At 42.7% G+C, this 24803-nt stretch overlaps 1 protein-coding gene across 1 annotated transcript in view; it reads left to right on the top strand.

Moving 5' to 3' along the window:
- The window catches only part of LOC116038351 (LIM/homeobox protein LMX-1.2-like), a 46643-nt gene extending 33758 nt beyond the window's left edge, over window positions 1–12885 (top strand). The window contains exons 6-8 of the mRNA XM_031282679.2: window positions 3374–3440; window positions 4308–4472; window positions 11893–12885. Of these exons, the coding sequence (XP_031138539.2) occupies window positions 3374–3440; window positions 4308–4472; window positions 11893–12050 (390 nt within the window). The 3' untranslated portion in view covers window positions 12051–12885. The remainder of the gene's footprint in view (window positions 1–3373; window positions 3441–4307; window positions 4473–11892) is intronic.
- The last annotated feature ends 11918 nt before the right edge of the window (window positions 12886–24803 follow it).

Below are 24803 nucleotides of genomic sequence, written 5' to 3'. Positions count from 1 at the left end.
AACATCCAACAGGCCTTTACTGGAGTCAGTTGGTAATCTAGAAGCATCACACTCACATAGTCTGCAGTATATCACAGTCTATGCTGAAATGTTTGATACAGATGGTTTATGTTGTAATGCCCTGTTTTACAGTTTGTACTCTTTGGACAAAAATGTAAGACAACCAATCAGAGTCAGTGGAATTAGCTTTCAGCAGCACAACATATAGTGAGACAAAGTGACAGTCCCTGTGCCACTAGTGGGCTCTTTTATAAAGTCTCCTCCATCTTCTGTCAGAGCCCTGTTCTGCTCATTGCTATTAAAAACACCACTGCTTGACCAGATCACAATACTTAGACGATTCTGATACTTAAAGTCTGGTGATATTTAGATATTTTATTATGATGACCATGAGCCAACCCAGCAGTGAATGTCTCTGCTAACCAGTACTGTGTGTGTATCACAGCCTGATGGATCATCAGAACTCAGCAGTGTTCCTTCATCACCGTCAACACATACACTGTACTTTTTTCTGACTCAATCCCACACACACACACACACACACACACACACACACACACACACACACACACACACACACAAATACTCACTGGAGCACCAAATGTGGATTAATCCGCCGCTGAAAATAGTTCCCAGCAAACTCACTGTTTCCTCCTGTGTGTTTAATAAAAACTACAATGGGCAGCTGTTTTAGAAAATTACTGATCAAACTCTATATTCTTTTGGTTTTTAAAGTTGTACATCTCTCAGTATGAACCAATGGGCTTGGAGCTGAGGGACACAGACAGGAAGTCAGACAGGTAGTTAGACAGTATTGAGAGACAGACTAACACAATGTGTGTTTGGGACCTTCATGGGATTTGTTAACAATAACTGAAAAGAGGATGACCACCCTGTCATGTCCCGTCTAGGGTTGTTACCAAAACACAACTCCAATCCCAAGCAGCCACGGACACAGCTCACTGAATGTGCTGTTGGATTTATTTATGTTGCAAGGTTATGCTGGTTAACTAATTTAGCTAGAACTCAGGGGGGGGGGTCCAAGGCCTACAAAACAAACAGAAGTATTTCATAAACTTATAAGGCAACCAAACTAACCTGAAGAGAACAAAACAAACCAAAATACAATAATTAACCTCCCTAACTCAGAAAAACCAGAGGAAGGAGTGGGTATCAAAACATCAAACCCAGCAGAATACAACTTGACATGCCATGCCTGGTCCGTACACACTGCTTCCCTAACCCTAACTGTAATGAGCCCCGACTGACCACCAGCATAGTATCCATGCAACTGCCTTATTTCCTCTGGTTTAATGGAATTTCTTTAAACCAATCACAATCACCTTGGGCGGTGCTAAACTCCGAACGGAGCCACGGTGCCTCTGCTAAATAGTCTCAGGAAGGAACTTGTTTTGGTGGAACATGTGTACATTCCAAAGTATTTTTAGTCGTGCAACAGAAAACTCAGATTAGACAGATAGTCTAGCTAGCTGTCTGGATTTACCCTGCAGAGATCTGAGGAGCAGTTAACCATAGTCCTCACAAATCCACCAGAGGTTAGAACGCCAACACAAAGAAACAGGAAGGTCACGGACATCTGCAGAAAATGAGGGACATCTGGGGGCATTTCCGGCTAAATTTTTGGTGTCACTCTTACGTAGATACCTTCAAGTAAAGTGTTACTGACTATTCTAACCCAAACCCTATATTTTTATAACCCTAAAGCCGCCTACACATGATCTGCAGTAAAACAGATCTGTTCGTTCCATTGATTTCCTACGGGGCAGGGCGTGGTCGCCCAACCAGACGGAGCGCTACCCTGGGCTTGCTCAGGGTTAAAATGATTTCAACTTTACCTCGTTGCTGCTGAACTTTCAAGGCGCAACCAATTCCAGAAGCAATGACGACGTATACCTGCGCTGTGCTTTACCTCTCTGCGATGCGCCCTACCTCTCAGGTTTACCGCTGATAAACACTAACCCTTTGCTTTCAGTTACAGTGTGACATTGAGATGTACAGCTGTCATGTTATCATCTTTATGTTGTTTAAAATGTACATAATAAAGAGTATGTTGTAATGATCTCAGGTGCATCTTATGATAATATAATGTATATAATAATTAGTGCTGTCAGTTAAACGCGTTATTAACGGCGTTAACGCAAACCCATTTTAACGGTGTCAGTTTTTTTATCGCGAGATTAACGTTCTTTTTGGCCTAGCAAACTTTGTAGTTTTTTTCACATGCTGTTGCAACAACTAGTAACGCTAGAAAAACTACAACACCACACCGGATCTAGCTAGACCGGAAACAAAACAACAGGCACGCCGCACACACTTGTTTGGGCTTGCGAGCCGGCCAGAGTAGTAGGCTAACGTTACGTTTTGAGTGGATGGCGAGCGCGAGACGCTGAAATGGATGCCAATAAGATTCTGAATGGAAAGTTTACTTTTAAAAAGTTGCCAAATGGTTCCATTGACAAGACCAAAGTGATCTGTGTGTTTTGTCGTTGTGAACTGAGCTATCATCGCAGCACGTCCAGTCTGAAATACCACTTGGTGGCCAAGCACACAGCTGATGGCCAAGTACACAGCTGATGGCCAATTACACGGCTGATGGCCAAGTACACAGCTGATGGCCAAGCACACAGCTGATGGCCAAGTACACAGCTGATGGCCCAGCACACAGCTGATAACCAAGCACTGAGCTGATGGCCAAGCACACAGCTGATGGCCAAGTACACAGCTGATGGCCAAGTACACAGCTGATGGCCAAGCACACAGCTGATGGCCAAGCACACAGCTGATGGCCAAGCACACAGCTGATGGCCAAGCACACAGCTGATGGCCAAGCACACAGCTGATGGCCAAGCACTGAGCTGATGGCCAAGCACACAGCTGATGGCCAAGTACACAGCTGATGCCAATTCTCCACCCCCTCATCAAAGCTGTTACATTGTGTGAGAGATTATTTGCTCCAAGTGAGAATGTTAGTGTGAAATTGAACACTACAGTTTGCCAATGTTGTTTTCAATAAAAAAACATTTGCACAAAGCAAGCCAATCCACTTTTCCATGTTGATAAGAGCATTAAAATGAGAAAAAATAACTGAACAAAAAGAAATCTAGGGACATTTAGAATAGATAAAAATGTGCGAGTAATTGCGAGTTAACTATGACATATTTTAATCGTTTGACAGCACTAATAATAATAATATATGGAAGATATTTCTCTTGTGATCTTAGGTTGGAATTTCTTATCTTTATTTTGTACACTGTTAATGTTATTTATGACTCACCTCAGACTTTTGTTTGTTTGAGTAATTTGATAATTTAAATCTATAATTTAGCTTTTTACTTTGTGTATCTATTTCCAGATGAAGAAGTTAGCCCGCAGACAACAGCAGCAGCAGGAACAACACAACAGCCAGAGGCTAGGCCAAGGTGAGGACACATTACTATCTGTGTGTGTGTGTGTGTGTGTGTAGTCTGCCATTAAACTGTAATGATGGTGATTACTGAGAGCTAGGTAATTTATGAATTATTTGGAGAAACAGCTTGAAATATTACATTTATTATGGGAGCAATAAACAGAGTGGAGTCACTCAGCAAACACTTCCAGTGTTGTGGGCTTTAGAATGAGTCCCACACTGTGAAACCAGAGCCATGCTTCTCTGTGCAGCCCAGCTCCCATAGCTGCAGGCGCACTGCCACTGGGAGCTCACAGTGTATATGAGCACAAGTTTAGATAAGTGTCCCAGCGCTTTGGCAGGCGCTGCCTCTATCTGTTCAGGGACTCCCAGCATGTCAATATTGGCAGAGCAGCAGGCTTTATTATAGTGGAGGCCGCTGCTGGTAACCAAATGAGCTAAGCAGGGCAGCAAATGGGGGTTGTTTGAAATTGATGTTAGGATAAGATGAATTCTCCTGGATGGCTGCTGAGATGTCTTCATGAGATGACAGCTCTCAGTTTAGACACTGCATTTACACTATGTACATTATAAGATTTAATGTCACAGCTCCAGAGCAAGACAATCATATTTATACATGTATGTATATATAACACCTATAGTGCCAAGCGAATGTCTACGCTTTAGCCTGGTTTATTCACTCCAAACCAGCTGATGCTAACGCGCCTCATTCACATTTTTTGTGCGACATTTTCAAGTTTTCTTTTAATCTGCTTGACAGTTGAATGGAAATACAACTTGTGACGGTGGGTGATGGTGAGATGCCCTGACAACATGTAGAAGACAATGTGTGCATGCATGTGTGACCATCCAGCTGAGAGTTGTAACCTGACTCTTTCAGAGGTGGTATCAGGGTGTATGGAGGGCCTGCTCAGCTCCTTCTCTGGGCATCTGCCCCCCAGCCAGCAGCAGCAGCTGACCATGGAACACAGCGGCTATAACACTGAGGCCTTCCAGCAGGGCCTCACGCCACCACAGATGCCTGGTGACCACATGAACCCCTACGGTGAGCATCACACTCTGTACTGACTGAGGCTCCATCTCCACCGCTACGTTTTGGTTTTTAAGCGTTTGAGTTTTGATACCAAAGTGATCTCTGTGTACCAAGTGTTTTTATCTCCAGTAGAAGAACTAATCTCTGTTTAAACTAACACGCCCAAACCTCATATCTCATCAACATTCTGGTAAACTGGACATAAACAGTAGGCAGCGTGGAGACTCCGCCCACTGCTGGTAGTTACCATGGTAACGTTAGTAGCTTTAGTCTCAGAGAAGGAGACGTCGTGACTGATGAGACCCAATCAGGAGGAGAAACGTTGGCGTCAGTGTCGGTGTTGTCAAAGGTCTCCGTTTGAAACACAACCCCGCAGATTCAGAACCACAACGGGTCAGAAGTGTTTCCTAATGTCTCTGGTTTAGGTGCTCGGAAACACCAGAGCAGGGGGAATGAGAGGGGGAAACACCAGAGCAGGGGGAATGAGAGGGGGAAACACCAGAGCAGGGGGAATGAGAGGGGGAAACGCCAGAGCAGGGGAATGAGAGGGGGAAACGCCAGAGCAGGAGGAATGAGAGGGGGAAACGCCAGAGCAGGGGGAATGAGAGGGGGAAACATAGCAGAAGATATTCCTTTTTAAACCAAAACGTAGCGGTGGAGATGTAGCCTGAGCTGTGGCATTTCTACATGTGTTCTCTGTGCTCTCCTTCTTTCCTCCCATATTAATGTGACGTGGAGACTCTTGTCCTTCTTGGTCTCCAGCTGGACCAACAATAGTGTTGATGTATGACACTTCCCCAGTGTTCCTACGCTCACCATGATGACACCTATGTTAACCTCACTCCCGTTTTATTGGCAGTGATGGGAATTAACCAATAAAGCGTGATGGCTTATTAAAAATGGAAGAGCCATCAAGTTGTCATTATTTAGACTCAGTGAGCCCAATAAAACCCAGTGACACATCCCTGCAATCAAACACGTGCATGCATGCATGCATGCACGCACGCACGCACTCACACACACACACACACACACACACACACACACACACACACACACATACATAATTTCTCTCTTAGCAGAAATGTTCCAAATGGTTTCCATTAAGAGAGCTCATTTTGTCTTATTGTCACAAGTTATTGTATTATTATTTCTGTTTATTTGTTGCTATTACAGCTACTCTCTGTCTGTGCTAGGGTAGTTAAAGGAAGGAATATTTTTTTAAAAGCTGGATCAGCTTTGATGGGTTATGATATTATTTATGTGGCAACATAATTTTTTATTATACCTTTATTTAACCAGGAGGTCCCATTGAGATTCAGAATCTCCATCCAATAATCCAAGTGGTAGGACTGTTCAGTTCAACTGGTATCTAAACCATTTTTCTGGAAGTAACAACAGCATAAACAACATTTCAGTTAGAATCTGTTTCATTGTGGATTTGTTCTTTTCAGATTCAATTGGGAATTTAAAATCGCAAAATTAAAAAAAATATATGTTGTTATCAACACAAAAAAAACTAAGAAAGGCTTGCTTTTCGTACTTCCGTTTTCATGCTCAAGTCAAAAATAGGATATGAAAAAAAGGCCACGGACTGAATTTGATTTTAATATTTAATCTGTCAGATTTATGTGACCAGGAAGTTGTGACTACTTTGTGTACTTGATAAACTTGCTGTAAATACACTTGTGCATTGGTACTACCTGATTTAATGTTATCGATATGAGCTTGAAGTATTTAGTAAAATGTCACATTCAAAGTCTTCACTTGTGTGAACAGGGCCACGTTCAGCCCCGACAAAACGTAGCAACTGAAACAAGGGTGCGTGGAACACCCTGCTGTGTGTGCACGCGCTCTGCCTTTTTATTACGAGTTTACAGACACGTCTCTGCTGATTGGGTATCAACTGGGACACAGCCAATAAACCAGAGACACACCCACCAAACCAGAGAAAACAACTAAAATCCGTTGCACGCCGTTTTGCGCTGTTCCGAGGAAACATATTGTTCAATCAGGAAACCGTAGCAACACGATGCCATGGCTACAGTGTGACAGTTAGCAAATTCAAAAGGAGAACTAAACGCAGGAGACCAGTTGGCAGGTTGACAGAACAAAAACAAAAGCTGGATCAAAAAACACTGGAAGACAATAACATGGAGGAAATACAGAGGCAGGAACGGATGCAGACAAACCGACACTGAACAAGAGAACAGCTACAAGGAAGGGAGGCAGGTAACGAGGGACAGGTGGAACACATCAGGGACTGATCACACTCAACAGGAAACAAAGCCAGACAAAGACACATGACACCCAACACTACAAAATAAAACAGGAAGTAAAGCATGCCAACATATAAGGATCTAGAGAAACAAAACGGAGAACATGGAACAAAAGAACACGGGCAAACCAAACATAACCATGGACAAGGAACGAGAATACAAAGACAGAAACGGAAGAGAACGAAAACAATACAGCAAAACAGGAAACAGAACACATAACAGAAACAGGAAGTAAGCGCACATTTTGGGATTTTGAAACCATTTCTTCTTGTTTTTTTTCATTTCTGTTTCTTAAAGGCATAATTACACAGACCTACAACATACAGATTAGATAATAGTTTTAAAGTTCAGCTTTGTTTTCCATTCTCTCAGAGCCAAAGGGTTCCAACAAAGGGTTCTGGAACTCATCTTCTATCTTCGTGTCTATCTATGTCTTAGACATATATCTATGTCTAAGATAAATTAGCATTATGATATGAAAATCTGGTAATTCTTTTATAGTCTGTTTTATTTATATAACATCACGCTGAAAAGGCTTTACAATCTGTCAGCAGCAGCGTGTTTACTGACATCCTTAGTAGAATGGTTTAAGTGCTCTCTTATGTCTATACCAAACTTTTAATGTAATCTGTAATCTTTGCTGTCTAAACACTGTTCAGTTTTATCGAATTCACTGTATGTTAAAGTCTCACTTTCATCAACTACTCCCCCCCCCAACTGGTTGTGTCAGATGGCTGCCCACCTAGAGCCAGGTTCTGTCTGAGGTTTCTGCCTGTTAAAAGATAGCCCCTGTGTACAAATATTTTGTGCCAATCCATCTAATAGATATTGAGATATTTTACAGATAAGATGAGAACTATGACCTGCTGAGGGGGCTAGATGGAAAGTCAGAGGATCACCAAGCACCACTATCAAGTCCTAAGGACATATCCACTGGGGAGAATAAATCCCAGTTTTAAATTCCATGGCAATCCATCCTGAACATTTGACTCATAACCAAACACTTTGTGGTTCATGCTACATGAAAACTCAGGAGATCACCAAAGACAGTAGGATTCATCATCTGGGGACCATGAATGTCAGAAAAAGCTCCCAAGGCGTGTTAGTCTGGACCAAAGTGGTGGACTGACTGACTGACTGACATTGCCATCCCCAGAGCCATGGCCCAGCAGAGTTCTGAATGATTTAAAGCCTGGTAAACAGTTTGGTGGGAAGTTAAGAGGGAAAACGCAGGAGCTCATATATGTAATGTACTGTAGAAAACATATTTAACAATAAAATATGTAATCATTTTCATTTGCCCTAAAATAATACTGGAATATATTAGGCTTGGGCAATCGCTTATATTTTCAAATCGTCCAATCGTGGTTACTCGAGATTGCCCAGAAACGATCTGAACGCCAGTCTGACAGGCTGGCTACACTGAACACATAATTGGATTAAACATATAATGCATATGCAGAGCGGCTTCCAATTTAGTCAATGAAACTGGCTACGATGGCTCGGCTGTCCTGCCTCCTGATTGGCTGACGTGCAGCAGTAAACATGTTGCGTCCGGTATTCTGGTTGACGATGCTTGTGTGTTGCTGCTGATAGCACCTTGCTTAGGTAGCTCGAAGCACTTGATTTAGTCATATTCTTCATTACAGTGGCTAGTTATTCACTTTACATGTAGGCTAAACCGTACAGTACACTTCACTCAAGCACCCATAGCTCTCTCCTTCTCTCAGCGACTTTCTCGCTGATCCAACAGTTGTTTAGCTCGGCTAGCTACTTTAGCTAAGTAACGTTAGTTAGCGATGGCTTCTCTCTCTCTCACTCTCCGTTGATCAGCATGTTTAGCTATTAATTTGCCCCGGTCTTCAGTGATAATTGTACATGAAGGACATGACTAGTTCATTTTCCGTGTTGGAGGTTCCGCACCAGGGAAACTCGATCGTTAATGTGTGCTTGTAACCAGGGATAGAAATTCGCACCATTTACTAGCCCAACGCTGGTAAATGGTGCAAGTGGCTGGTAGATTTGATTCACCCACCAGCAAAAAAACAATGGTAATCTATTGAGTGGTTGGTAAAATTTAAACATTCACTAGACATTTGGCTGGTGGATGAAAAATTTAATTTTGAACCCTGGCTGTAACCAATAGTGGGTGCTGACCAATAGTCGGTGCTGACCTATCAGGTATGTAGCTCCTGTTAGCCATCCCCTGGCAGCAGCCGGGAAGCCAGGGAGGGTGAGTGACGATCATAGCCTGTCAATCAGGTGTCGGATCCATGGAAAAGAGACGGCAAATGAGTTAGTAATTAACGTTATGGATTTCAAATTCACTCATCACTGGTGCTGATTAACGGGGCTCAGCAGGCAGACTTTCCACACCACTGTTGATTTACATGTGTTAAAGGAGAACTCCGGGCAATTTTTACATTAATCTTGATCGCTATACTTTTTTGAGTACTGTCTATAGCAAAAACCACGAGCCGAATTGGTGCTAGCAACATGGAGCTGCTGTAGCTAACGCCCAGAGCTCCCGTTAGCTAAAACAGCAGTTATGGGGGCATAAGCTAAAGAGTGCCTTTATGCCTCTTAACAGACTCAAAATGCTATTAAAATGTCTGTGCAACATGAACAGGACCCTTACATGACAACAAGATGCGTTTAGCAACTTAGCCATTGTTGAAATTCACATACCCTGTTAGCTGCTGCCGTCTGGGATGAGTGAGTGTGTTCAGCCAGGCTCCGGTAATAATCATCACACTGCAGTCCCGTGTGTATTTGTAACATAAATATCCATTTAGTGTGCAATCCATCTGGCGTTGGTGAGTAGGAGTCTTGTCTGTGTCGATCATTGTGGTTTCCTTAGCCGGGCTAGCATGCCCGGCCGGCGTCCCTGCCTCTGCTTCCTCCCCGCCCTTCTGGCTTCACGCAGCCGACAACAATCCAACGAGCGCCCGCTGGTCTGGTGGATGTCTTCCAGAAGACCGTTCAAGCCTTCGCCGCGAAAAATTGTATTTTATTTCACCCTCAAAAATAGGTAATTGAGCACTGTAGTGGTTCTGACCATATTAGTGAATATGCTACATGGAAACGGACCAAATTATGTTTGGGTCCTGTACAGTAAAATAGTGTTTTAGACGGCTAGCTGTAGTATCGCTAAGTCCCGTGGGAATTCAGTTGTAGCAGGAAAAAGGTAAATAGCAAATTCCTCTGTACAGGTGACACAGTTTTCGTTACCTGGCTGTATGAGATCCCACTCTTTACAGCACAGGCTTTCTTCCTCGGTAGGCATTGGGTCACAACACCCACACAAACACCACCAGTTGCCCGAAATCCGTGTCCTTGAAGCAGATGCTTCATCTGCCAGTTGCCCCTCTGTCTGTCTCGTTCTTTCCAACTCTTGTGATGCTAGTTCTTCGTCTGTATACTCGGGTTTGAATAAATAAGGACGACCATCAAACTCAAACGCCTCTTCCATGTGTTCAATATCTTCTATATTCTCCAGTTAAGTTACTCCAAACTTCTTCCCTTGTGAACAACTCCGATCTTCACTCTTCACACACTACGCTCCTCCAACCTGCACACTACTATTTACCTTTTTCCTGCTACAACTAAATTCCCACAGGACTTAGTGATACTACAGCTAGCCATCTAAAACACTATTTTACTGTACAGGAGTCAGGACCCAAACATAATTGGTCCGTTTCCATGTAGCATAGTCACTAATATGGTCATAACCACTACAGTGCTCAATTACCTATTTTTTGAGGGTGAAATAAAATAAAAATTTTCGCGGCGAAGGCTCGAACAGTCTTCTGGAAGACAGAGGGCAGCTAGCAGCTAACAGGGTATGTGAATTTCAACAATGGCTAAATGCATCTTGTTGTCATGTAAGGGCCCTGTTCATGTTGCACAGACATTTTAATAGCATTTTGAGTCTGTTAAGAGGCACAAAGGCATTCTTTAGCTTATGCCCCCATAACTGCCGTTTTAGCTAACGGGAGCTCTGGGCATTAGCTACAGCAGCGCCATGTTGCTAGCACCAATTCGGCTCGTGGTTTTTGCTATAGACTGTACTCAAAAAAGTATAGCGATCAAGATTAACGTAAAAATTGCCCGGAGCTCTCCTTTAAGCTGTGATGTATTGACTCATGATGAGCAGAAAAAGTAGGGGAGATGGTAGGGTTAGAATGACAGAGATAAGGAGAATCAAGAGAGGGAGACAGTTGGAGAGTGAGGAGTTGACAGGAATCAGTAGGTTAAAGTTTGGCCTGAGGTGTGTAACGCTGTGAGATGTTAGGCAACACCTGGCCTGCTGCTCCATCATCCTGACAGCAAACCTACTCGACATTTGTGCTGCAGCTCGTTCCTCCCAAACCTACACCTAGCTTTATCTTGATAAGCTGCTTCTCAGAACTGCTTGCTCTTTTCCTTTTCTTTCCTCTCATGTACCTCACAGGTACCCTGAAGGAGGAGTGCAATCCATATCTTATCCGTCCCTTCTCCTTTTTCTCCTTTTTCTCCCCTAAGGAACAAATAGATTGCTATGCTGACCCTAACTATACCTACAGAAAGCCATCTTCATCTTTCCATTTCACCCAAAACCCTCGCCTGATGACATGGTCCCCTTTCTGGTACCACAACTGAAAATAAACACACACACACACACACACACACACACACACACACACACAGACACACACACACACACACACACTGGGAGCGTCTCATGACAGCCGATGTCAAAACCAACCACTTATGACAGCTTGATGTAATGTTACCACATAAAACTCAATAGTTTCCTTAAGTGTATAGGCCTGCTATAGGTTGTATTGTCAAGTTGTCATAACACAAACATCTCATATAATGCCAACTTTGCATTAAAGTGTCATAATTTATTGAATTTGTATTGCAATTGCTCTTGAGGGGAATTGTTGGGTCTCTGTAAATGGTCGGGAAAGTGTCCTGAGATAACTCCTGTTAGGATGTGACACTATAAATACAATTGAATTGAAGTGACATTTCCATTAGCATGCAGCATTTTCCACTGTTTGGCAGTCATACAGTAAGTTAGGGCTGTGTGTCTGTCAGCGGGGTGTGCAGTTCTGCCCCAGCAGCAGTTGTGTTTGACTCCCCCATGTCTTCTCTGCTCCTCCCAGGCTCTGGCTCCATCTTCCATGACATTGACAGTGACACCTCTCTGACCAGTCTAAGTGACTGCTTCATGGCCACTCCAGATGTGGGCTCCTTGCAGGCTTGGGCTGGGAACCCCATTGACCGCCTCTACTCTATGCAGAGCTCCTACTTTGCCTCTTGAGACGTGACCATTACTGTTGGCACCACACCACATCCTGGCTGATGAACAGTGCTACACACTAGACACACAGGCTACAGAATGGTCCTGCAAGACATGAATCAGCAAGCAGGGAAAAGTGACTGCGGGGCAGAATCCACCAAATATACCTGACTGACCTCCCCCAGCCAAAGGAAAGGGAAAAAACTTCAAACTGAAATTCCACATGCCACCCGTTGTCTGCACAGGGGTTGGAAACAGTGCATTTGGCTTTTCCGCTGGTTCGTTTATGTTGGAGAGATAGCTGTCAATATTTGTACAGATATCATATTCCTAGTATTTAGTAGTGGTATGAAAAAGTTGGACTAAAGTTCATGTCAGAGATTTGGTGACAGTGTCACAGAAACATTAGACTACATGTTTCTCAGCATGTAACACAGTTTAATAGGGGCATTAGAATGTTGTAAGTTGTATTTAATGGGATAATTAAGCAATAGGATTGGTAATGTAATTTTGGTAAACTACCAGAAAAGTCTGTGAGCCAACTAATTGTTACCTGTTGCTGAATGTCTGTTCTAAATGTAATTACTGTTCTTCAGAAACATCCAGTTTTGCATTTTAGGATGGACAGCTATGTGTTTATTTCTGACCAACGTTCTGGTACACAATAAATCAAAAAATTCTATTTAAAAAGACAATATGATCCCATTGTAAATTACAAAAAACAAACATCCTTATTCATTACAGTAATTATTTGATTCTGCTATTTATCATGGTGTTTGTGTTGTTTAAGGAGTGTGTAAATCAGTATTGCTTTGCTATTTATTTTTCCATTCAGATCATCTGGACATTATCAAGAGTGCATTTTAAATTTGATTACTTATCAAAAGTGTTATGTATAAATAAAAAATGCAAAAAAACTCTTGAATTCTCGTCTTCTTTTATTGAATAACGTGAGAAACAGTCAAGAAACATTGGCAGGAAAATTAAACTGAAATGATATCGGTACATTCAAGATATTTTAATACAGAATACTCTACACTATAACTTTGATCTGATGATGGTGGTAGATGAAAAATCAGATCATCACCAAAGTTATCACAGTTTATCCTGAGGGGAACATATCTGAATGTCTGGAACTATTTGGTGCCCGTTATTGAATGACACTTTATGACAACATGTCATGGTTATGACAGTGTCATGTCAGTCTTATGCACACCCCTTTATATAAAGTGTTACCAAATAAACTAAACTAAACACATTTTATTGAAACATTCTCACACACACAAGAGGTGACTAACTACAAGCTTTGGAGTGCACAGTCTAGTTGATCCTGATTAACCATATCTAACACCTTACCCTAACAGTTACTTTATGGTAACCAAAGTTGTAGCTGCATAGACCTAACTTTACACTTAATCTAAAGCCCAGTCTAACACTAGAGTTTCCTCACTTCTGACCCTGGAGACATTTGATCCTTAAACTAATAGAAGACGCACACCTGCAGGTGCACACTACACAAATGAGCTACACAGCCCAGACAGGCTGTGTAAACCCTCACACCTTACATTGCAATCCAATAACGCCTGAAGTGGGATTTCCAATTTGGAGTTTCTACCTGGCAGATGCACACGCTGTATCTGGGTCACTAAACAGTGCATGTAGATCACCTACCTTTCGACTCGGTTTCATCACTGACAGACGGCAACAATATTTACCCACCATGCAACAAATCCCTTCCTGCTCTGTATGTGCTGTGAGGGGGCATGAGTGGAATAACTCCATTTGTTCCGCCCCGTCAAGCTGCTGGGTGAAAGACAAACAGCCGCCTCTTTGCCAAACAATTGATCATAAAAAAGCAATGTGTACACGGCAGCATACAAAGACTGCTCATGGTTTGAGTTCAGTCAGGTGGAAGATACAGAGTGAGGCAGATGTTAGTGGCTTCCTGCACGATGAAACCTGCCGCCCAACAACGTTTGGCATTGATGTTACCTGCAAACATCTCTCAGGTGATCCAGAGACCGGCTCGCAGCACTCCTCACTGGGCGAGAAGTAACATGTATTTAAAATATTTCTCAAAACGTTTTAATATTTCTATAGCAAACCTGTATTATATAAAAAAAAAGTCACCAACAACAAACAGCAATGCCTTTCAGTAACTTAGTCTGAAACTCTGACCGGCAATTTCCACTGGATGCGGAACGTCTGCGGAACGTTTCCGGAACGTCGACGGAGTCATTAGGTTTCCATTAAAGTCAATGTGTGGATTTCCACTGACTGCAGAAGGTCTGCGTCCCTACTCCGTCCCAGTTCCGTCAGTCCGCAGCCCTCCGGAGCAGATACGCAGAGCTTCTATTTTTGACGGACGACGGAGAGCTCCGCAGCAATTCAGCACAATTCAGATTGTGCGGGACAGGAAGTCGAGCACAGAAACAAAATAAAACATCCAGTAACTTTTCAAAATAAAATACACCGTGCTCACGGCGGATCATATTTCCCTGCACTACACCTTGAAAACACAGCACAGAGTAGTTTCCCCTCTACTCCTCTGGATGGAAACTAACTGGTGTTGGTTTTGTGGGTCTGTTTATAGAAACTACATCCTGTTATATCGCGCGAACATACGTGAACTCGCGAGATCTCGTGGTTGGCTGGCCGCAGCCGTTACGCAACAAATCCGGACCTGGTGGGTATTGACGGACGGCGGAGCACGCAGCCGGTCCGCATCCTTCTGCATCCTGTGGAAATCCACGGTAAGACTACAGCCACACTAGCAGTTTCAAGAAAAGAACTGGGAAACCTCCGGTCATTCTGACTTTGGAGCGTTAGAACACTATTCCAAAATGGTTACCCTCACTATGCTGTGTCTCAAATTGAACACTTCTGTCCTTACACTTGCCTTTTTGAGTACAGAGTACGTTCACACTCACAAAGTTTGGCCAAATGCAGCACTACGACTACCCAGATGCTGCACTCAAACGGTCAAAATGTTGAGCGTGGATGCTGGACACTATTTGCCTCAACGGTCGCCATATTTGCTACGTATTTTCAAACTTGTGAAGCTGCAGCTTAACTATTGAAACAGCGAACACCGAACTATACAAATGTAATACATGTGTGCTTTTTCAATAAGTACCACTATACTGTAGTCAGTTAGTGAGAAAACAAGGTATTTTTGATGTTTCTAAAGACAATCATCTCACCTCTAGCGTTAAAGACTGTCATAATATCTAAAGACTGGGGCTCTTGCAGGGTTGCAAGACTACAACTAGATTTGTTTTGATTCGTTTCGTCTTTAACCAAGCTAGCTAGCTACCGCTAGCGTTAGCTGGTAACTTTAAGAGAAAGTTTGCCAATTTTCTGTTCTGCTGTACATGCAGATGAATGTCTCCAGTACCCAGAGGTCTGTGTTTATTCGCCAGTAAAACTCCCGCTGAATGACGCGCTTCAGAAGGGTTGGATATCACCAACTTTCCCTCTTTAGCGTTTAGCTTAGCAACTGTAAACAACACTGACACATGACGGGAGCGTGGTATTTGAGCCTGGACATACTGCAGTGGTAACTTAGGTCACATCAACAGTATATACAGATAACTTTATTCTGATGGAGAGAACCATCTGGAAGGGCTTTTAGACTCAACTTGTTATTCAAATGACCCTTTTCTTCATCCATTTCTCATCCAAGGGAGCTTTATTTCTTCTTTTGGGTCTCAAGCTGCTTTTTAATGATCATTAATTTATTTTGAAATGTAAGTAATAAAGTCTGTTACTCAGAACGGGAAGTGTCTTGTTAGATGAAGTGTGGCTCTTTTATTTGTGATTCAGGTCGTAGCCTTAGCTGAAGCCGTACAGGCGCGGCCCGGCCTCTTCAGAGTGTTTACCACATCCGTGGCGCTCACCGTCCTTCTCTTGGTGTGCGCGGTGTTAGGTGCATCATCACCGATCACAAAAAATAAAGTGTTTGACTCTTAAAATTTCAATTTTACTCAAAAGTTGAGATCTCCCCCCCCCCCCCCCCCAGTCCAGTTAAATCATTTAAATATATGTCATCTGAATTAGAAATAGATAATATCTGAATTCTATGATAAACACATATACTGAGGTGATTTTATATTGAATTGCATGATATTGTTCATCCGTAATACTTCATTCCTTAAAAATTGTTCGAAGAAGCAATTTCAGATGATACGTTTTCAACCTTATGGTCCTCCATATTTGTATTGTTTATCTTGTGATCTGAAATACATACTGTTGAGACCTTATAAGCATTATACATTTAATGCCAAGACACAGTGTCCTGATTAAAGATTTCACAGGAAATCTTTATTTCCTTGTTGTAACCTGAGTGAAGGCAGCTTTGCCTCTTCACACGTCTGTAGATGTGATCTCACCTACAGGAATGCTAATCCTCTCACATGCCACATTCTTGGACCTCACAGGTAAGTAAGAGAGAAATAGTGAGAGTCTGTGGCCCCTGGGGCTCTGCTGGGGGCCCACTGCACTGAGCTGCGAGACAGCTTCTGACACTGCAACGTTTCTCTGCCTCTTATCGCCGTGGTAATCTGACATCACAGATGTGAGCGAACAGAGCAGTCAATCTGGCCGAGCTGTCCACTCAGGCACCATGCAGCTCTCTGCCTGAGGACAGCGCAGCTGTTGGCTGACCCTGGGTCAGTGCCTGACACCCTGGTGTCCACAGGTCTGGAAACAAACTCACTTTCTGCTGAGCTCTGTAACCCTCAGTCACATTACTACCATACTGTTCTTCCCCTCAGAGAAAAAGGAGGAGCAGGAGCCTCTGTTTGAGATAGATGAATGGCGGCCAGAGGGCACACTCACCATGTTTGATGGTTTTCACCCCCTCTTCTTTAAAACCTGGGCTGTGTTTCTTGGTAGACTCCTTTTACCTCCTTGTTTTGAAATGTACACCAAATGGTAGACTTCAAAAAGAGCCTGACTGCATTTTCTAAAACATGTCAAAGATTGATCTTCATATGTTATACATTGATTTATATTTTTTAAGATTGTTTTTTGTGTGGCTTTTATTACATTTATTGATAGGACAAATTAAGACAGGAAAGTGGGAGAGAGATTGGGAATGACATGCAGCAAAGGGCCGCAGGTCAGAAATGAACCTGCGGCTGCTGCGACAAGGACTTGATATTTTTTTGCATTCTGATGTCATTGTTTTCGTCATGTCCCTCTTTTTTCAGTGACAGTTTCTATTATGCTGACAGTGTCTTTTACCCTAGTCCAGCACAACAGAAGTACATGTCAGGCTTTGCCCCTTCCCTTCTGCTCTCTGTGTGTTGCCGTTCTCAAAATCTCTTTGCTACGGGAAACAACAACCTGCTATTTACCACGAGCTACTTTCAAATTCCACAAGCTTTTGGCTGGCAGGTAGCTGGTGCTAATTCCCATCTGTGCCTAGCTGTGACATTAGGTGCTTAGCAAAGTTAGTTTATTTCACCTGTAGTATCTTTACTCGTTAATGCCTGGAACATGTCCATTATTTTGGAGCATTTCGCTGCCTCCTCATCCATAAATTTTTTCCTTTTGAGTCTAACCTTCTCAGCGCCACCTTTCCCTTTTCTTTTTTGGCTTTCCATCATTAGACTCACACACTGTCTGTTAATGTTACAGATAGACTTCCAAACGTGACTAGGAAAAAAAGAGGTGTTTAGGCCTCTTAGGCCGACCAGGGCCACTCCGCTACTGCACACATCCACATAAACACTACTGATGATATTGATGTTCACGCTTCATACATGTATTAAGTTCAAACTTATATTCTTTTAGGTAAAAAATACCTTTTATTTATCAGCATTTTGTGCCTCTTCCCAGTTTTTGTTATGACCTAGAGGCAAGTTTATGACACACTGGGGGCTCGTCCGGGATGGCCCATGTATCCTCCGGAGCTATCCTTTAGGATGGTGCGTTGAGATCGATTTATGGGTCATCAGCCGGAGGCACAAAATCGGGACATGGGATCAGGCTAGTGCAGAGTGTCTCCTCTATCGAGCTCTGCCCTCCAGCATCTCAGAGCACAGAGAACTGCTTATTGTTTCCGGAGTTTGAAACCTAATTTTATATACCTGGCAATTTTTAAATCATTCAAATTTGGCTGGGTGGTTAATATCATATTTTCCTGTAGTGTGACTGACTCAGAACACATTTGTTTGCTTTACCAGGACTTTGAAAAAAAGTATATTAACTAGGGCCGGGACTTTAACGCGTTAATTAAGATTAATTAATTACGGGACTTTAACGCGTTAATTAATTACGCAAAAAATAAATAACATAATTTTAACCACACTTATTTTTGCACCGCGGAACGTTTTTCAATGAATGAGTTTCGACGGACCGATTATACTGGAGCACCAACTAGCGTTCTTGACTTCCGACAACAACAAACCACAGTGAACATGAACGAAGAAGCTGACGAGACCGCTTTGCTTGGCCCCGTGGATGGGAAATTTTGTTTTAAAAAACGAAAGGATGGAAGCGTCGACAAGAGCATGGTTGTGTGCAAGCTATGCAACAAGGAATTTGCGTATCACCGCAGCACATCGAGCCTCAAATATCACCTCAACGCAAAACACATAGGAGTTAGCGTGGACGTTAGCCCGACCGATTAAAATGCGATTAATTTCGATTAATTAATTACAAAGCCTCTAATTAATTAGATTAATTTTTTTAATCGAGTCCCGGCCCTAATATTAACCAGTTTTTTGTCTACTAAAACAAGTACACAAAAAATAACTTTTTAATGATTTTTGTAGCTCCCCCGGTTAGAGGTTCTTCTTTACAGGCTGTGTAAAGCAGAATTTGCCTTTTTTAAAGTCAGTTAGTAAATGTGTTTGTGTGTCACAGTGTTCTCTTAGAGCTGTTACACACCAACCAGATGGCCGACCGTCGGCAGAAAAGGCAGTTGGACTGATCAATCGGGTCCCCGAGGTCAAAAAAAATGCCTCAAAACATACTGAGGCGACGCCGACTTGAGCGTACTCTCTGCGCGTACGCGAAACGTAATACGTCTCCATAGCAGCAGGCGGCGCTTCTCTGTATTGTTTCCATTAACAGTCTATGATTGTTTTCCAGAAAATGAAAACCGGCAGCTGATTGGACAAACGCGTCACGTGGGTCTTTTTTCTCCGGAAATTCACAGCCAGACTGTCATGGCGGCTTGTTCAGAATACGATCTCATATTGTACTAAAATAGTAGGATAGAGCATGTCAGGTTGGCCAAAATGAAGGACGACAGCTCCTCCGACGGACAACGGCACGGAACACACCGAACAGACTCGAGTCACTGACCTTGCCAGAGTGTCAGCACCTTTAGGTAGAACAACTGGATTGGAATAGCTTGATTGAGCTCCACTGGATGGCTCTTAACACGACACATCAGCAGCAGCTTTGATGTTCAGTTTCATTGTTATGCAGATGACACAGTTATATGTCCCTCTTCTACAAAATAACCATTTCACAGATTCTTAACTTACAGCCTGGCAGAAATTCAAAATTGGATGGGCAAGAATTTCCTGCTGCTTAATGCAGACAACACAGAGCTGCTCATAGTGAGGCCAGCCAAAAATAGCACCCCTGCGGAGAAACAAATTTTAAATTTTAACAACTGTGTGATCACAGAGAGTGACACTGTTAAGATGTGTGGATATTTTTAAATCATTTCTTTATTCAAACCATTATGGACATTACATTTAAAATCCATAACCCTTGTTTTATTGTTTATTTTATTATGCACTGTTCTCCGTTTTTTTTTTTTTTTTCTTTTTTCTTCATGTTTTAACAATCTTAACTGTGTTGTTCAAATTATATTCCTTTTTGTGTTTTGATTTTATATTTAATATTTAACTTTGCCTTTTACATGGGCTAAATTGTTGTTGTGAAGTGTTCTGAGACCATGGTCCATGGTGATAATTCACTATAAATAACAAATTGAAATTGAAATTGACGCTCATTTTGGAGCAGTGGCCACAGTTCACATTACATACACTAGCATAAAATGTATAATTAATACATACGTCTGTGAAATAATTAATACATTTATCTAAACATCACAAACAATGACTCTCTGTATTATCAAAATGTTAGCCATTAGGTCCAATAAAGTGTAAAAGTCTCCAGTTTGGCCAGAGAAGCACTCTAATGCTCTTTGAGCCCAAATATGAGATTAAGAAGCCTGAAGAACTTTTTCATAATATGCACTAGGTGCAGCTTTCACTGGAGTTAAAGGGGCGTATTCTTGGAACACAGTATCCAATTCACTCTTACATTCAGAACACTGGACTTTTTCAGTTAGGGTTAGGGTTAGTGTGGAAGTAACTAGGGCAAAGATGGGTGAAAGGAACCTGTGCCATTAAAGCTGGTACAAGTCCCAGGTCAAGCTTTTGGCTGACTGCTGGCCTTGTGTCTTTGCTTTTCACACGTTATTTGTTCATTAAGCTTGAGCATTCATTCTTGCCCTTGGAAAAAGCAGTTTGACAAAACTGTTAAGTGAGGGCGCTAAGATGTTGCTGAAAGCTCTGAAAAAAACAAGTCAGCAAAGATTTAAAAAAAAAAAAGTCAAACTACTTCTATAAGACGCTGTGGGTCCCTGCTTTTGTGACATGTATTCTCACTTGTCCTATTTTGTTCACATTTTTAATTAAAGTCTCTTTAACTAATTCATGCTGTGTAGCGGCCACTGCTCTGTACGTGAGCCTTAGATATTTTTTGTTATTACATTTCAAAAGGGAATTATTGACCAATATGCTCCAACCTTCAAAGAGCATGTCACGGTTTGGCTGTGATTGTATTAGTATTTCATGTTTTACTGCTTGTGTGTGGAGTTTCCTCCTCTTTCTGTGTAAGTGTGTCTGCGTATGTGGGTATGGCATTCCTGTGGGCACCTGGCTTTCCCCCACACCTGCCGGCAATCATCCTCATCATCTGCCTAAATGCTACTGAAAATGTTACCTAAGCAAAAGTCTGTTAGTATCATCAGGGAAATGTAGTTGAAGTATTAAAACATTGTAGAAAGTGTAAAGGATCCAAACAGTTGTGTGTTTAATGGTCTACACACACACACACACACACACACACACACACACACACACACACACACACAGACAGCTGTGTGTGTAATGGTCTAATCATGTCAGCTGGACTTATATTGTTGGCTAATTTACTTTAGAATAAAACATCAGATTTTTTAAACTACATGTGTTTTGTGTGCAGAAATCTTAATGTGTAAAATAACTAGTAACTAGAAAATTCCACAGGAAATTTTGACAGTGTGCACTACTACTTGGTGCACATCCGAATAACACTGGCTAACAGTAAATCTGCTGTTTGACATGTCCTGAAAAGAGAGGACAACACGGCCTACAGTAAAGAGTCTCCATGATAGGAGGTGTGTGTGTCAGAACTTGTTGCTATGGTGATTTCTGCAGTGAGGGAGTAGAGGAGGGAGGGGGCGAGAGAGAGAGAGAGAGGGGAGGGAGAGAGAGAGAGAGAGAGAGAGAGAGAGAGAGAGAGACAGAGGGGAGGGAGAGAGAGAGACAGAGAGAGAGGGAGAGAGAGAGAGAAAGACAGAGGGGAGGGAGAGAGAGAGAGAGAGAGGAGTAGACAGTATCTTCCATGGGTCAAACATGTCCATTTAATGATAATTATACCTCTCAAGTTTCTTATGTAATTCAAAAATCGTGGGTCCAAAGGCAGATTTGAAAGCCTGTTGAAAATGGAGGATCATGTCTATTCTTGAGGACATGTAACGGAGACGCAGAAGGAAGTTAGCAAGAGAAATAAAACGACAACGCGAAAAAACCAAAGTCAATATTGGAGTGGCTTTTCCAAGATGGAAAGAGCTCATGAGGAGCAAGGATTTCAAAAGGGACACCAATGTTGCCTGCTTTTTTCTCGATAGGTAATTCTGCCAATTAGTGTAAATTCAAAATTTTATAGTTGCTTGGCTAACTATAGCATGGTTGTGCATAACGCTAGAACGACGTCTAGGATACTTTTCCTCGCATCAATGATGAAAAAGGATTGTCTACCTTGTAACATAAAGGTAATCATATGTGTCGTGATTTCCCTGGCAGACAACTCAGGTAATGGAGTTGTAACACAGACAGCTAGAATAGCTGCGTGTAAATGATGGAGATACTAAGAGCTAATTTCAGTTTCATTGACATTGTTCATACTGTTCAGAGAAATATATTAAAAACACAAACCTCCGTTGCTTCTCTCCTACGCTGTAAACATCGCCTTACACTATTAATCTCGTACAATATACAGATAGCACTATATATATATATAATGATAGCACTGATACTTTACTAACATTAGCTTGCATATGTTTGGGCACCTGATAGCTGATGTTAGCTATAAAATGGTACCAAAATAATGTAAAACTATTATTACACTCACGGACGAAGCCAATGCTAATTTCAGGTTCGACCACCGTAGGAGTTAAAACGCGCTCAGAATGGGGGGGGGGGGCTAGAAAGTAATATTCAGTTGGTTGCCATATACAATTTCACTGCTAGATGGGAGAAATTCTTACACATAGGGCTCTAGCCCATTGGTTGCCCTAGGCGAGATTGAGTTTTGCGTGCCCCACCCCCTAGTCTCGCATTGCCAGATCTCCACAGCGCTGTGTCAGCGATAGAGTAACAATGTATGTTAATTTTAGTTTTAAGCTGCCATGTAAGTTAGATGGCACCAACATTTGGTCTAATCATAACTGGCCTGGCAACCCAAAGGACAGAGTTTTGTTTCCAGATTTGTTTAGTGACTTATGATGGGGGTGGGCGGGGGGTCTGGGGGTCCACCCTCTGAAAATTTTGAGCATTAAACAGTTCATTTCCTGCATTCTGGTGAATTTTGATGCACCTGTTTATACCTTTTTCTGAATCAATTTATGCTGGAAATATCTTTATGTAAAGGGAAACATAGATTACAATCTAAATATAAATACATAACGGAATATAATGCAGTAAGGCTCTCAGGCATTCTGTATTGCTTTCATCTATTTATTGTCCTGCAGATCGACTTTTCTAATTATATCTGAGTCAGCACACATGTAGCCTAGAGGCATCATTTATTCTTCCCTCCTCTTTTGCATCTTTTGTTGAGGAAGTAACCTCTTTGAATGTGCATATGACAATTATTCACCTCAATGATACATTAATTAATTTTGTGCGCATTAAAAAAATAAATCTCATCTGTGCTCTCTGAAATTTGGAGGAGTCGTGAAATTTTGAGAAAAATAAAGTGATAGGCTATTACAAGAATAAAGTCACTATATTTCAGAAAATAATCTACCTGCACCATAGCCTGCTGTGCATTACGTGATTGCTCTGCTGATACGGTAGATCTCAGACCTCCTGACAGACACAGAGCCCCGTTTGAGACTCTGGTCTCTGAATGAGACAAAGTTTAGGGAAGCGGCTGAACGCTGCTCTACATCAGAGGTGGGAAACTGAAACTATATGGCAGAAATACACGGAGCACAAATGGGACACATCTACCGCAGCATGTCGACAGCAGAGCGCACCCATTATAAACCTGAAGCTGCACAGACCAGGGAAGGCGCGCTGCAGCAGCTCCGTGGTCTGTGCCGCTTCTCGTCTCTATTGTTACAGAAAGTGGACACTAAGAAGGCTGCTCGTCTCTATTGTTACAGAGAGAGAGGACACTAAGTGATGCACCGGTCTGCTTCAGAGCTCCGTGTGTTTGAGCCTGACCCATAGACTGGAAACCTTACGTCACGGGACCTTCAAACTAAATCATTAGTTTGAAGTTTTCCCCCAATTAGGAAATGATCGACAATAATCTGTCACGTGTAGAGAGAGAACGGTGGACCCAAATGCAGAGAGCAGGCAAGGAGTAATGAGCACGAGGATTTATTTAACACAAAAACAGAACAAACAAAAGGCGGTCCAAAAATGGAGCAGGCAGAATTAACTGAACAGGCTTCGACGTGCTGACAGGAACAAACACCAGACACAAAACACGCAACATCAAACAATGATCCAACAAATGACAAGGGGAAGACAGAGACTAAATACACAGGGTAACGAGGAAACAAGAGGCAGGTGACACAAGGGCTGGGAAACAGGTGGAAAACATCAGGTAATCACAAGAGCGGGAAAACCGATAGTAAAACAAGACAAGACAAGACAGAGAACAGATTATCAAAGTAAAACAGGAAACAAGCAAAATACAGAACAGAAACAAACTACAAAAATAAGACACACCACAAAATACCGAAACCCTGACAGTACCCCCCCCCCAAGGGACAGATCCCAGATGTCCCAAAAACAGAACAAAAAGACAACCCAGGGAGGGCGGAGGGGGACCGGAGGAGGGCCAAACAGGTCAGCAACCAAGTCAAGTGGGGCTAGGGAATGGAGAGGCCACTCAGGACAGGGAACAGAAGGGGCCACTCGGGACAGGGAAACACAGAGCGGGGCCACTCGGGGGAAACACAGAGTCACTGGGAGACCTCGGCAACAGGGGACTGAGAGGCCTCGGCAACAGGGGACTGAGAGGCCTCGGCAACAGGGGACTGAGAGCCGCAACGAAGGCAGAAACCTTCAGGCGGCCTGCGACGAAGGCAGAATCCTTCTGGCCACCGGCGACGAAGGCAGAATCTCTCTGGTGGCCGTACAGGATGTCGAGGGCACCGAGATGACTGGCGGCGAAGGCGAAGCCTCTCTGAAGGACGGCGACGAAGGCGAAACCCCTCTGGAGGGCGACAGCGAAAGCAGA

Source organism: Sander lucioperca, chromosome 14 (genome assembly GCF_008315115.2).
Source record: "Sander lucioperca isolate FBNREF2018 chromosome 14, SLUC_FBN_1.2, whole genome shotgun sequence".
Classification (NCBI taxonomy): Eukaryota; Metazoa; Chordata; class Actinopteri; order Perciformes; family Percidae; genus Sander; species Sander lucioperca.
Note: the sequence above shows the minus strand (reverse complement) of the source record. Positions and strands in the feature narration are given on the sequence as shown.